Raw genomic sequence first — 13520 nt, 5'->3', positions numbered from 1 at the left:
CTGGTGTAACTGGGAAAACAGTTCAGCATTGTTAAACATACCCCAAAGCCAGTATTATGCTATTAAACTAAAAATAGGCTACATTTTGACACAGTATACCAAGATACAGTAGTTATTTTAATTGAATAGCTTGTAAACATTTTCAAAACAAGTGCTATGCCTAACATACAAAAATAGTGTTGCATTGCTATTTCTCACTTTCATCAAAATACACAATTATAGGATCATGTCCTGTGGACTTTAAAAATTTTAGGAAGTCCTCTGGATGTAATCCCATGGTTGCAGAGTTTGTCATTGGGTGAAAATACAACTTATCGTGATCTCCTTCCAGAAAGGCAGCATCCAACACAAACTTCACATCTCCCTTGTCACAGAAAAGAGCTAAGGGGGTGACACAACCCTGGCCAACTTTCAGCTTATCCAACAAGGCTGCCTCATCGGCAAAGCGCAGATTCCCACTTCCAACACCCAGTTTCTTCGCCAGGGCATTTAAATTGATTTGCCGGTCATGCATAACGGTCACCAACCAGTACTCCTTTTTCTTCTTATCTTTAAGGAAAAGGTTTTTGCTGTGAGCTCCTTTCAGATGCTGTATGTGAGGCATCATTTCTTCAACTGTGAACACCTAAAAAAAAGATAAGAAAAAATCATTCTGAGGTCCTAGGATGTGGTCTGCAGGCATAGAATATAGCCATCTTCCTGAAGGAGGTCTAGGGCTGGTCAGTGCATGATGGGTGACTACCTCATGTGTGCTGCCTTGAGGAACAAAGGTGGACTATAAAGGAACACTTTGGCTCTTCCTTGCATTTCTTTAAAACATATAAACCACCCAATGACAAACTTGTTTACTACTGTATTTAAAATATCCTAGTACTGTACAGTATCGAGACATCAATGGTTCTCAAACTTTTAGCAACAGGACCCACTTTCTGTTGGAACCCACATGATGTCATGACTGGAAGTGACATCATCAAGTAGGAAAATTTTTAACAATCCTAGGCTGCAATCCTACACTTACCCAGGAGTAAGCCCCATTTACTATCATTGTTAAAAGCATATATATGTATGTACGTATGTATGTATAGTAAAGTGCAGATCTATAACATATTAAAAATAAAATGTTGAAATTAATGGAGACCCACCTAGTGGGTCCTGACCCACAGTTTGAGAAACATTGATCTAGAGAGCTTGAGCAGTCACTGGGTCCCCAAACCATAATGGAGCTGCCATGGGGGTGAGGGGGCCTTTGCTCCTGCCATTGTTTTGATCTAGATTCCTTGTCCTCACAGCTGCTTGAGGAAAAAAAAATTCCACTGGTAACAACAAGCAGGTGCTGGAGGTATCTGGATCAGACATGACACTGGCAGGGGCAAAAGACTGAAGCTAAAGATTTCTGGCTGAGACCCTGGAAAGCAGCTGCCACAGGTCAGGCAGATGAGATTGGAGGGGTTAAGGGTCTGCCTCCATGAGCTCATTGGGCATTTCTGAGCTGTGTGTGTGAGTTCCACCAGGAAGCCACATGGAAAAGAGGCCCGCCTGCCTGGCTCCACTCCAGAACAGGAGCCAATTCCAGGGCTCCTGCTGTGCCTTTTCAGAGCTACAACAATGTCAAGGAGGGAACCACCTCTTTCTTTCTCACTGCAGCTCTGTAGGACAAAGGCTGCCTCTCAATTCCTCTCCTGCACCTTTTACCCCCCCCTCACCTCTCCTAACAGCCAGACGTACATGATGCAGGCTGCCATCCTATCCACCCTCTCCTGAGAGTAAGCCCCACTGAACACAGTGGGACTTACCTCTGAGTAGACATGCCTAGGATCGGGCTCGCAGTGAGTGCCATCCCCGCTTCCCTGAGCGATACAGGACAAATGCGCAAGGTCGGACCAGTGGCGTAGCTGGGGGGTGCAAAGCACTAAGTTTTGCAGGGAGCCTCCCTGCGGCGTGCAAGGCCCCTCCCCTTCGGGGCCATTCAGGACGGGGGGCACTTACAAACCGCGGGGAGGCTCCCTGCAAAACTTAGTGCTTTGCACCCCCCAGCTACGCCACTGGGTCGGACTTGCAAGGGGGGCTCAAGCCCAGCGCCTTCTCCCTCGGGCAATCTAGGCCTGCAAACAGGAAGCGCAGGCAGGGCGAGGTCTTCCCACTGCAGCATCCCGAGTCATCCACGTGGCAGCTCCCTCTGCCTGGGGACCCTCCGCTTTGCGCCGTCACTCACTTCAGGGTGTTGCACGCTCAGCGCCTGGATGTCCAAGCTCCGCAGGAGAGCCTCCAGCTCTCCACGAAGCCCTTGCCCAGCCATGCCCGGGCTGTCAGCTGATCCGCCGACCCTGTGCGAGAGAGGAGGCACCGCCTTTTCTCGTGGCCTGGGATGGGCCAGAGAGTTCAATCCTAGGCCTGTCTACTCAGAAGTAAGTCCCACTGTAGTCAATGGGGCTTCCTCCCAGGTCTGCAATCCTTTCCACGCTTACCTGGGAGTAAGCCCCATTGACTACAATGGGACTTACTTCTGAGTAGACAGGCCTAGGATTGGGCTCTTAGCTACCATCAGCCCCCTAAAAGGGTTGCTTTCAGTTTCAAGGCTCAGCCCTTTTGAACTGAAAGGCACCTCTCTGTGCCATAGAAGTTTGCAGACTGAGCCTAACCATCTATTGTGGAGTGAACCAGGTTCATTTTAAGGAGGTTTACTCACAAGTAAGCGCCAAGGCTGCAGAACAGCTTGCCACAGGATGTGGTGATGGCATCTTGCCTGGATGCCTTTAAGAGGGGATTGGACAAATTTCTGGAGGAAAAGTTCATTAGGGGTTTCAAGTCATAGTAGATATGTGCAAGCTCTTGGTTTTAGAGGCAGGCTGCCTCTGATTGCCAGATGCAGGGGAGGGCACCAAGATGCAGGTTGTGCCTGTTGTCTTGTGTGCTCCCTGGGGCATTTGGTGGACCACTGTGAGATACAGGAAGCTGGACTAGATAGGCCCTTGGCCTTATCCAGCTGGGCTCTCTTATGTTCTTACTCACATGGGTGTGGGAGTAAACCCCATCGTAACAAGCTCTTTTCCCCCTCATGGAACACCAGAACCAGGGGACATCACTAAAGTTGAATGTTGGGAGAGTTAGGACAGACAAAAGAAAATATTCCTTTAGCCAGCATATAATTAGATTGTGGAACTCCCTGCCACATGAAGTTATGATGGCATCTTGTCTAGATGCCTTTAAAAGGGGATTGGATAAATTTCTTTTGGAAAAGTCCTTCATGGGTTACAAGCTGTGATGGGTATGTGCAAGCTCCTCGTTTGAGAAGTAGGCTACCTCAGATTGCCAGATGCAGGGGAGGGCACCAGAATGCAGGTTGTGTCTTGTGTGCTCCCTGAAGCATTTGGTGGGCCATTGTGAGATGCACGAAGCTGGACTTGTTAAGGTTATGCTTGTGGGATGATTGGTGTAGGATCCCTGTTTTGTCCCAATATGAGCAGGTTGCAAGAAAAACAGCAAATACAGCAGAGTACTTTCAGCAGATGTATTTGAGCAAGGGATATCACAAGTAGAGTAGTCAGCAGTCCAAGAGTCAGCACAAAGAGCAATAAGTCCAAGTATAACAAATCCAAATCAGTTTCCAACAATACACAGTCAAAGGTTCACTCCATAAGTCAGTAATAACATATACATACAGTATCCAGCCTCCTCAGTCTCTGGCAGCAGTTCCACAGATATCACCAACACCCCCAACTGCTGCACTGAAAGCTCCAGCAGACTAACCTTATGTAGTCAGCTTAGCCAATCAGTGCTGGCTTGGTCACACCCAGGGTGTGTCAGTCCCAGGTGTCTGCTGATTCTGCTGATTCAGCAATCTACACCTGCTCCCTGAACCAACTTGTAAGCTGTGGTTCTGCTTCCCTCAGAACTCAAAGCTAACAGGACTAGATCAGGCTCTTCTTATGTAACACTGTGGGGCTTACTTGTGAGTAATCATGTAGCATGTAAACACATTTTATTATTTTTTTAGAATAAATAATTGTAGTGTAAATCATTGTGTCCAGTACTTTTACAACCAAAGTTTACTCAATGGTAAATTCCTCTGAACTTAGTCCCAAGTAAATGTCCATAAAATTGCATTTTCATAGGCTGCTTAAAGCTAGGCAGTTTCAGAGCAAGTCAAGTCTTATGGGGAACAGAATTCCTCCATAAGTCATGGGACTGCTGCCAAAAAGGCCGGGCCCTGCCCTGCACCCCCATCAACCAAAACTCTGATGGCAGTGGGGCATGGAGTAGAGCCTCTGATGATGAACACAGAGTAGGAATAAGCTCATTGGGAGGAAGCAGTCCTTCAAGTATCTTGGACCAAACCCTTTATAAGTTATAGGTTATTACTAGAGGTGTTTGAAAATGGTATTACAGGTGCAACCTATTTATCTACAGATTTGTCTCAACACTAATGGGGTTTGGGAAACTGAAAGTCACACACACCTTTGCCCTGTGCTGGCTTCTTGCTTAGTTTCAAGGCAGCCCAAAATACTGCAAAAAGGCTCCACCTCACCCAGGCAGGGAAATAGCCCTGGAGCCATGGAAGAGGTTCCCCTTTGAAGGAACAGTAACACTCTTGCAGCCCCTGAGCCAGCAGAGGCTGAAAAGGGGAAGGGGGGGCAGAAAACCTCTGTAGCCAGAGCACTTGCAGCAAGGTGGAGTGCTCTCACTCACTCACACACACAGGGGCAGGTGTGGTAGCAACAGAGGGGATTGCTTTAAAAAACCCAGGGAGTGTTTGCCCAATCTCCCCCCCCCATGGTGCAAGCTCTCTGTGCTCCAGCCTACAGAAACAAGTCTTCCCAGTAAGCCAAAGCATGAGATTTAGGCTACAATCCTCTCCACACTTGCCTGGGAGTAAGCCCCATTGACTAGAATGGGACTTACTGCTGAGTAGAAACAAATAGGACTGCACTCTTAAAAGCTCAAGCATCCCACCTGTGAAAGGGGGAGGAGGGGGAGGCAGAGGAGGGGAGGGATTGATAACAGCTGCCTTAGTTTCCTTCCAGCCCCAAGTGTCAGGCTGCAGCGTATTTGCTTAACTCTATGGAATTTAGCACCACTGTTTTTTAATGGAACTAACGTGGAACTAAGGCTCCACCTGTATTTATTTTACTCAGAAGTAAGCCCATTGTGTTCAGTAAGACTTTTGCTGTAGTCCCTATTGGAAAAAACATTTCTAGTTATGCCTATAAAACTAATACCACCAGAACCTTGAATTGGTCTTGGAAGCCAGCTCAGATCACAAAGAACAGTTATTATTATTATTATTAAACAGTATTTATATACCACTTTTCAACTAAAAGTTCACAAAGCGGTTTACAGAGAAAAATAAAATAACTAATGGCTCCCTGTCCCAAAAGGGCTCACAATCTAAAAGATGCAAAAGAACGCCAGCAGACAGACATTGCTGGGGTGAGGTGGGCAAGTTACTCTCCCCCTGCTAAAAAAAAGGAGCACCCACTTGAAAAAGTGCCATTTAGCCATACGTGGGGGCCAGTTGTGATGTGCTTTGACTCCTGGGGGTCCCTAAGCACCTGTTTCCTGCCATTTGCACCTTATGCTTCCAGACCATCTACAGTCCCAAGTACAGTTTGTTTATTTAGGTACTTATATCCCACCTTTCCACCTTTAAAAGGTTCCCAAAGTAGCTTGCCTTACAACATTTTAAAAAGTAAAATACAATAATAAACTAAAATAATGAAACTCAGGCCAATGCTAGTCTCCATATGAGCTGATATATATGAGCTCCCTCTGGCCTAGGTACCTTCTTTACTTCCCTCAGGGCACAAAGAACTGAAGCAGTTCCTGGGAAGGTGGGAGGGATGGAGATGGACACCAAGAGTCCTGTCAGGCCAGTGCTGATTTCCATAGGTGAAGGTAGTCTGATCTGATGCAGTACTAGAATACCACAAAGGCATGGATTACTGGAGACTATCTGCCTTCTTAAGGAAGGGCCGCAGGTGGGGCACCAGCCTCAGATGTTTAAAAGCACATTTTGCCACCTATCCCAGGAGCAAAATGCTCCCAAAAAACCAGCTCCTGGTGCACTTCCAGGCTGTAAGCCTGATCTTTCAAGGCAAGGGTTATCTCATTCACAACAGGTTACCAACCCATTCCAGATTCAGCTTTCCTTCTGACTGACAGCACCTCTTTCTTGCCAGGATCAAATCCTAATATAGTAATCATATCCAGTCCATCACAGATGCCAGATACCATTCAGAACATCTACAACCTCCCTGATCCACCCTGGAAATGAAAGGTGGAGCTGGGTGTCATTTGTGTACAGATGACTCCGCACTCCTAACCTCTCCCACTGCCTTCAGGCATGGAGAATAAAACTGAACCTTGCAGGACCCTATATTGCCAAGGACTAGACAGCAGTTCCGAAGTGCTACCTCCCAAGTAGGAATTCAGCCACTGTAATATATCCAACTCCATCCGAGCCAGGATACCATGGTCAACAGTATCAAAAGCCCAAAAGGGATGCACTCTTTGGCTACTCCTGGTGTAGGTCATCCACTAGGACAACCAAGGCCATTTAATTCCCACAACCTGGTCTGAAACCAGACTGGAATTGATCCAGATAATTAGTGTTATCCAGAGAAGCTTGAATGACAGCCCAATCCTATGCATTTCTACTCAGAAGTAAGTCCCATCAGAGTCAATGGGGCTTACTCCCAGGAAAGTGGATAGGATTGGGCTGTGAGGACTAGGCTTTTTTACCTTTTGATAACTGTGTAGAAAAGAAATGTTCAGCAGATAAAATTAAAGCAGCTTAGTCAATGGCAACCACAGATTGCCCCACCCTGTCCTTCTGTGACATTAGTATTTTAGGCTAATCCTGCTAGGGGCTCCATCACTATCACAAATACCAACCTATCCTGAGGTGTACAGTATTGCAAGGCAAAGAACAGCAATAGATCTAGGACTGAGATCTGGTTAAAGACATTTTAGTCAATCAATTTTGAGTTGCAGTTAATCTGTATATGGGTAAAAACAATGGTTCTGATGTAACATACCATGCTTTTAGATGAGGTGTGCCTGTGTTGTAGAAGACACCATCTAAGAAGAGGCATTCTCTCCTGTGTGTGTGAGATAATGGGAGAATGCATTTCTTAGGCTACAACCCTATACACACTTACACTTAACCCTATACACACTTAACCCTATACACACTTACACTTTTAAGTAGATATGCAGGCTGTGCAGCATGGCCTTTCCCAGTTTGAAGAGACACTTGGCCAACAGGCTGAGGCAAAGAGGCAAAGAAGGAAGGCCAACAGCCAGGGAGACAGACCAGGGACACACTACACTTGCTCCCAGCGTGGAAGGGATTGTCACTCCCGAATCGGCCTTTTCAGCCACACTAGACGCTGTGCCAGAACCACCATCCAGAGCGCGATACCAGTCTTCTGAGACTGAAGGTTGCCAACAGACATAGGATTGTAGTCTAGAACAGGGGTGTCCAAACTTTTTGGCAGGAGGGCCAATCATGTGTTGGGGTCTGGGGAAAAAAATTTTACATTTCAAATTTGAATAAATTTACATAAATGAATATATTAGAGATGTAACTTATATGAATGAATGAAGGTCTTGCAATAGCTCAAGGCCTATAAACGCTTTGCACAAAGCAAGGCCAGCCTTTACTGCATCTGCTGCATCACAGATGTGAAACAACAAGCCGTGGAGGAAGCCCTCATCCCACAGCTCACATAGAGGTCAAACAGTCGTCCTCATGCTGAGAGCAGTTGTGTTGGGCCAGTGCGGGCTCCAACAAATCTCCAGAGGGCCAGAGGCAAATTGGAGACTAGGGGCACAAGGGCCGCAAGTGGTCCCAGGGCCGGGGTTTGGGCACCCCTGGTCTAGAAGATGATGCTTGCCATCTGCAATATTATAAGTAATTGTGTTGAAATAATTTTTTTAAACTGAACAGACAACTGACAGTACCATTTTAGTTGATTTTTCAGTATATTGATCTGATTATATTACATCCCTAGACAGAATAGCTCTCCATGCATGTGAGTCTTTAAAACTGTTAGTGTGAATATGAGTTGCTCAGCTATTTATTTATTTATTTATTAGATTTGTATTCCACCTTTCTCCCTAAAGGGTACCCAAGGCGGCTACCAAGGCAAGCAATCCTTGGCTGTACAAAATCATGGCAGCTGGCATAGCAAATTTAGACTTAGATAAGTAAAATGTACGTGCTCAGAGCTACACACAGTTTCAATGTATGCTCTTAAATCTTTGCAGAAGGAAAATCACATAATGCTTCATGTTTGTTAAGGAGGGCATTTGTCAAAAGCAGCTTTAAGCTGCAAGTCAGGAGTCAGTGTATGTTTGCTGTGCTCAGATTGTCCCTATTTCTCCTCCTCCCTCCAACCCTTTATAAGCTGCAGCCTTATTGCAGATGGCTGGATCTTGTCAATGAAATTCTCTGCAGCACACACGACAGCAGTAGCAGATTAGAAGAAATTCTAGGCGGAAACGGTTATATAGTGGGTCCATGCGAATAAAGGAAGGCATAGAGATAACAGCTCAATACATTTATTCCATCAACAGAACAGGACCTGGCAATAAATCTGACACAAGGCAAACACCCCTGGCTTTTATAGCTTTTAGCTCCACCCAGACTCCCCATGGTTCCTTAGTCCGCTCTGGGGTTGGCACAGCTATGGCAGAGGGACTCCCCATAGGTGCACTGACATCAGGTGGCTTAGATAAGTCCAGGGAGGTCTCCGGTTCCCGTGGTAACACATCAGGAGTGATGGTCTCTCCAGTTTGTGGCAAGACCTGATGCTGGTTACCAGGGACTGGATTCGGCATGAAGGGTGCTGAGTCAGCCAGGCAGCAGCACATCTTGTCCACATGACAGCGGAGAGTCTGGCCATCCTGGATGGCAACCTTGTATGAAACAGGACTGCTGACTCTAATGACAGTTGCTGGGATCCACACTGGACCGTTTGCATAGTTCCGGACATACACTTGGTCACTCGGGCTGAACCCACGAATGGCCTCTAGTATCTCGGAAGTCAGTGGTCTTTCCAAAGTTCAGTCTGGTGCAGGATGAATGCTGTCAGCATCAAGGTCTAATTTGCTGATACTCTGGACCCCAGTTACTTGGATGCCAAGAGGATCAAACCACACAAGGCCGAGGAGACTGGTGCGATGGCCCTCGACGGCCACCAGATCCAGGAGCCCATCAAAGTGTTTATAATGAACCTGAAACTTACCCACACCCTGAATGGGGATGCGGTTGCCCAGAAAATCTGTAAGCGAAAGTCCAATCAGCTCGAGGCTGGGGCCCTTTCTAGGGCAAAGGCGCTGAAAAGTCTCTGTAGAAATAATAGAGAGCGCTGATTCAGTCCACTTCCATTACGCAGGGAGAGCCTTGAATTTCTACTGTCACCTGTATCTTTTCCTTGGCTGGCAACCGGATGCTCTGGATGAGGTGCACTGAAGTAGTCCAGATCTCTTCCTGGTTGGCAGACCCCTGAGGAACTTTCTGGCTCTGAGCCAGAGAAGGCTTACTGCGACAAACGCGGGCAATATGGCCCCTCTTTCCACAGGCCCGACAAGTCACATCGCGGAACTGGCAACTCCAACCTTCATGCGGTTCCCCATAGCTGGCGCAAGGGCCCAGGTTGGTGACATCGGAGGCTTGCCAGGTTCCGGGTCTAGGTGCTTGTGGTTCCTGGTGATCATTGCGTCTTGACATACCTCGATTAATTCGTAGCACGTCCCCTTCTTTCAAACGGTCTGAGGCCGTGTCCTCATGGTGGACTGCCTTGGCTTTTCGAGTTGCGACTGGGCTGCGAGAGGCATGAATCTCCCTTGCTGCTGCTTCTGCTTTTTCAAACACCAGCGCCTCCTTGACAGCCTCTTGAAAGGTCAGCTCTTCCTTGCGAAGAGCTTCCTCTGAAGTCTTTCATCCCGGAGGCCATATACAAACCGGTCGAGAAGCATTTCTTCCAGGTCTTGGAATTCACATCTTCGTGCAAGATGACGAAGCACAGACATGTAAGCTAGCAGTGAGGACACAGACCCACTAGCAGCCTGATCTCGCTTGCAGAAGGCATGGCGGCGTGCAATATGGGATGGTTGGGGCGAGAAGTGATTCTTTAGGAAGGCCATGATGTTCTTATAACTGGTAGCCCTTAATTCTGCTGGTGCCACGAGATTCTGGGCGATTTCAAAAGTGGCAGAGCCACAGATGCTGAGCAAGGTGGCCTGCTTTAGGGTGGCATCTTTGACTGCGTTGGCTTCAAGGAAGAACTCAAGATGTTCTGCATAAGTGTCCCATAGCTCCAGGGACACTGGATCAAATTCCTCAATGTGACCTCGGATGGTCATTGTGGCAGCTCAGCAGGCTTATGGAAGCAGGTCCTTCTTTCTTCGTCTGGGGTGACAGTTCCCCAGTGATGAATCTGCTCTAAGTGAATCAGCTCTTGGTCCTAGCGTTGTTAAGCATGGAGGAATCAAATCCCACCTTTGTCACCAGTGTTATATAGTGGGTCCATGCAAATAAAGGAAGGCATAGAGATAACAGCTCAATACGTTTATTCTATCATCAGAACAGGACCTGGTAATGAATCTGACACAAGGCAAACACCCCTGGCTTTTATAACCTTTAGCTCCACCATGATTGGTGCAACTGAAACATTAACTAGAGAGCCAATCGGATGGTAGGATTTCGATCCATCACCCGATTGGCCAGCCGTAAGTCTGGGCCAATCAGTTATGCAGGATACATAACTTGCATACATAACAGAAATAGTAGTCTTTTAATAGCCTTTGAAAGCCCTTAATCTCTCCCTCCTTCCCCCCCCCCCATTAATGCTGCCTAGAAACCCCAGGGATAATCCCAAATGACACAGTGCAAGCAAAGTGCTGTTTAAAAGAGGGGGGATGAATTCTATTGGGAGGACCCTAGATTGAGGGCAACCAGCAGTGGTTTTCTGCAAATTATAGGTTTTTGGCAGGAAAACAATAAAATAAGTGCTTAGAGACTATGTTGTGTCAAAATGGTGTGCTTCTGTTTCTTTCACACGTTTAGAATTTTAAAAAAACTTATAAAAGCTATAACTAGGTTCCAATGAAAAAACAATGTATAAAACAATCCAAGGAGCAAAAATAATAAACAAAAGACATATGCCTAGGTTATAGAGAGGAAACAGAAAATAAAGTAAAAGAGGAACATAAGAGATAACACTGTTTTCCCCTTTTAGTTCTGCCTCAACAAAAACAATATTGTAATTGTAAATTTTCTTTTTGGGCTCATCACTTTTATTCTTTTATACTCTTTTGTGATTCCCTTGTAGAGAGCATGCTAATCCCAAGCATTTATTCCAAATCAACAGACAGGTCAGGATTTCTTCCTCACTGAGATGTTTATAGTGTAAAGTTTCAGTTACTTGTGTGAAATCATGATATTCTTTTTATATTCTTCTGGTCTATCATGTGTCTTTTTATACTAATGGTGGTAATATAACTGTGTAACATGTGTACATTAACTGTGGTTCAGAGGGCTGCTGCTTTAATTAAGCCAATCAATGAACAGTTTTTTTTTTGTTTTTTGCACAATAAGGCATGAATAAATACTGTATGTATTTTTCTCTCTCTCTTAGAGTTGGGTCAACACAGGGTGACCAGATGTCATAACCACAAAAGAGGACAAGGCATACCAAAATGTAGGACATTTGAGAAAAATGTAGGACATGACAAAATAAAAGCTAAAAACACCCATATATTGATTTCATGTGGTTAATTTAAACAGAGTGTAATTTAACAGTGTTTAAATTACATTGTATTTAAATCAAACATAGTGTTTAAATTAACCACATGAAATCAATAAACAATAAAATATATAATATTAAATTTAAAACTGTATTACATATAGTAATTTATTTATAATTTATTATAATTATATTAATTACAAGAAGGCTATGTGTTGCCTGTGGGGACCCATTCACAGGGAAAAGGACATCTAAGGGTCCAATCCTATCCAAATTTCCAGAGCCAATGCAGCTTCAACATTTGTTCCTTTACCTTGAGAAAGGCCTATGTGACTGTCCCCCCACTGTAGGATACAGCACACATCCTGTTGGCACAGCTGCACCAGTACAGAAAAGTTGGATAGGATTGGACCCTAAGTTCTTTTCCAGGACAGGAGGCTAAAAAAGAGGATGTCCTGGAAAAAGAGGACATCTGGTCACCCTGGGTCAACATCAAAGGTTCTATGCCTTCCAAGTGTTATTATATCACCCACTGTGGGTGACCCACATACACTGCACTATATGAAGAACAAGAGGGCAAGACCGGGCCCTGAGGTGCTTACAATCAGAAAACCGATTTGCCAGCCTCCAAGATTGGCCTGGAGTCTGCAGGAATTGGCAGCAACCCTGGGGATGTTAACAGGGTCTCCCCGGTTTTATATTACTTCAGAGTGGGGGGAGAGGGGGCAGGAATCTCTAGCAATAGCTAGAGGTGTTTTAAAACAGTGTTATTTGTTTTACTCAGAAGTAAGCCCATTGCATTCAGTATGATTTAGGGCCCAATCCTATCCAACATGCCCTTACTTTGAGGAGGCCTCCATAACTACGCTCCCACCACAGGATGCAGCACACACCCATAAGAACATAAGAACAGCCCCACTGGATCAGGCCATAGGCCCATCTAGTCCAGCTTCCTGTATCTCACAGCGGCCCACCAAATGCCCCAGGGAGCACACCAGATAACAAGAGACTTCATCCTGGTGCCCTCCCTTGCATCTGGCATTCTGACATAACCCATTTCTAAAATCAGGAGGTTGCGCATACACATCATGGCTTGTACCCTGTAATGGATTTTTCCTCCAGGAACTTGTCCAATCCCCTTTTAAAGCCGTCCAGGCCAGTCGCCATCACCACATCCTGTGGCAAAGAGTTCCACAGACCAACCACACGCCGAGTAAAGAAATATTTTCTTTTGTCTGTTCTAACTCTCCCAACACTCAATTTAAGTGGATGTCCCCTGGTTCTGGTGTTATGTGTAGCCACCCCATTGGCATGGCTACACCAGGGCAGGAAAGTTGAAAAGGATTTGGCCCTTAGACTACAAATCTTATTCACTGGAAACAAACACCTCTAGCAGTAACTTGAGAGCCCAGTCCTATGCGTGACTACTCAGAAGTAAGTCCCATTGGAGTCAATGGGGCTTACTCCCAGGAAAATGTGGATAGGATTGGGCAGTGGGTAAAGTGTTGGCAAACCTCAAAAAAGTAACAAAGAAGCAAGAGAGCAAGAGAGGAAGGATGTGCTGAATGTGATTCAATGATTTTTGCATCGGCAGCAGCCCTCCAGCTTCAGAGAGCCCAGAGCAGGCACTGGAGCTGCCAATGACCCAACAGGCCCCTTCTCCACTCCTGAGCTTGGGCCCTGACTGTCACAAGAGAGGGCAAAGAAAGGGCACAGGGCTTCAGCTGCCTCTACTGAGCATGCGCGGAGCTGCCTGAGCATGCGCAGTAG

The 13520-nt window shown here is 46.0% G+C and overlaps 1 protein-coding gene across 1 annotated transcript; it reads right to left on the bottom strand.

The window, feature by feature from the left end:
- Positions 1–98: 98 nt before the first annotated feature.
- LOC136649437 (prolyl-tRNA synthetase associated domain-containing protein 1-like) lies at positions 99–2330 on the bottom strand. Its single transcript, XM_066626056.1, has 2 exons — positions 2213–2330; positions 99–625 (listed from the first exon to the last, which is right to left on the bottom strand). The coding sequence occupies exons 1-2, from the start codon at positions 2294–2296 to the stop codon at positions 188–190; spliced, it is 522 nt and encodes a 173-aa protein (XP_066482153.1). The 5' UTR covers positions 2297–2330; the 3' UTR covers positions 99–187.
- Between the last annotated feature and the right edge of the window lie 11190 nt (positions 2331–13520).

The sequence above is a fragment of the Tiliqua scincoides genome, chromosome 1, assembly GCF_035046505.1.
Source record: "Tiliqua scincoides isolate rTilSci1 chromosome 1, rTilSci1.hap2, whole genome shotgun sequence".
Classification (NCBI taxonomy): Eukaryota; Metazoa; Chordata; class Lepidosauria; order Squamata; family Scincidae; genus Tiliqua; species Tiliqua scincoides.
The sequence above is the reverse complement of the archived record's forward strand: the minus strand, read 5'-3'. Positions and strand labels throughout refer to the sequence as shown.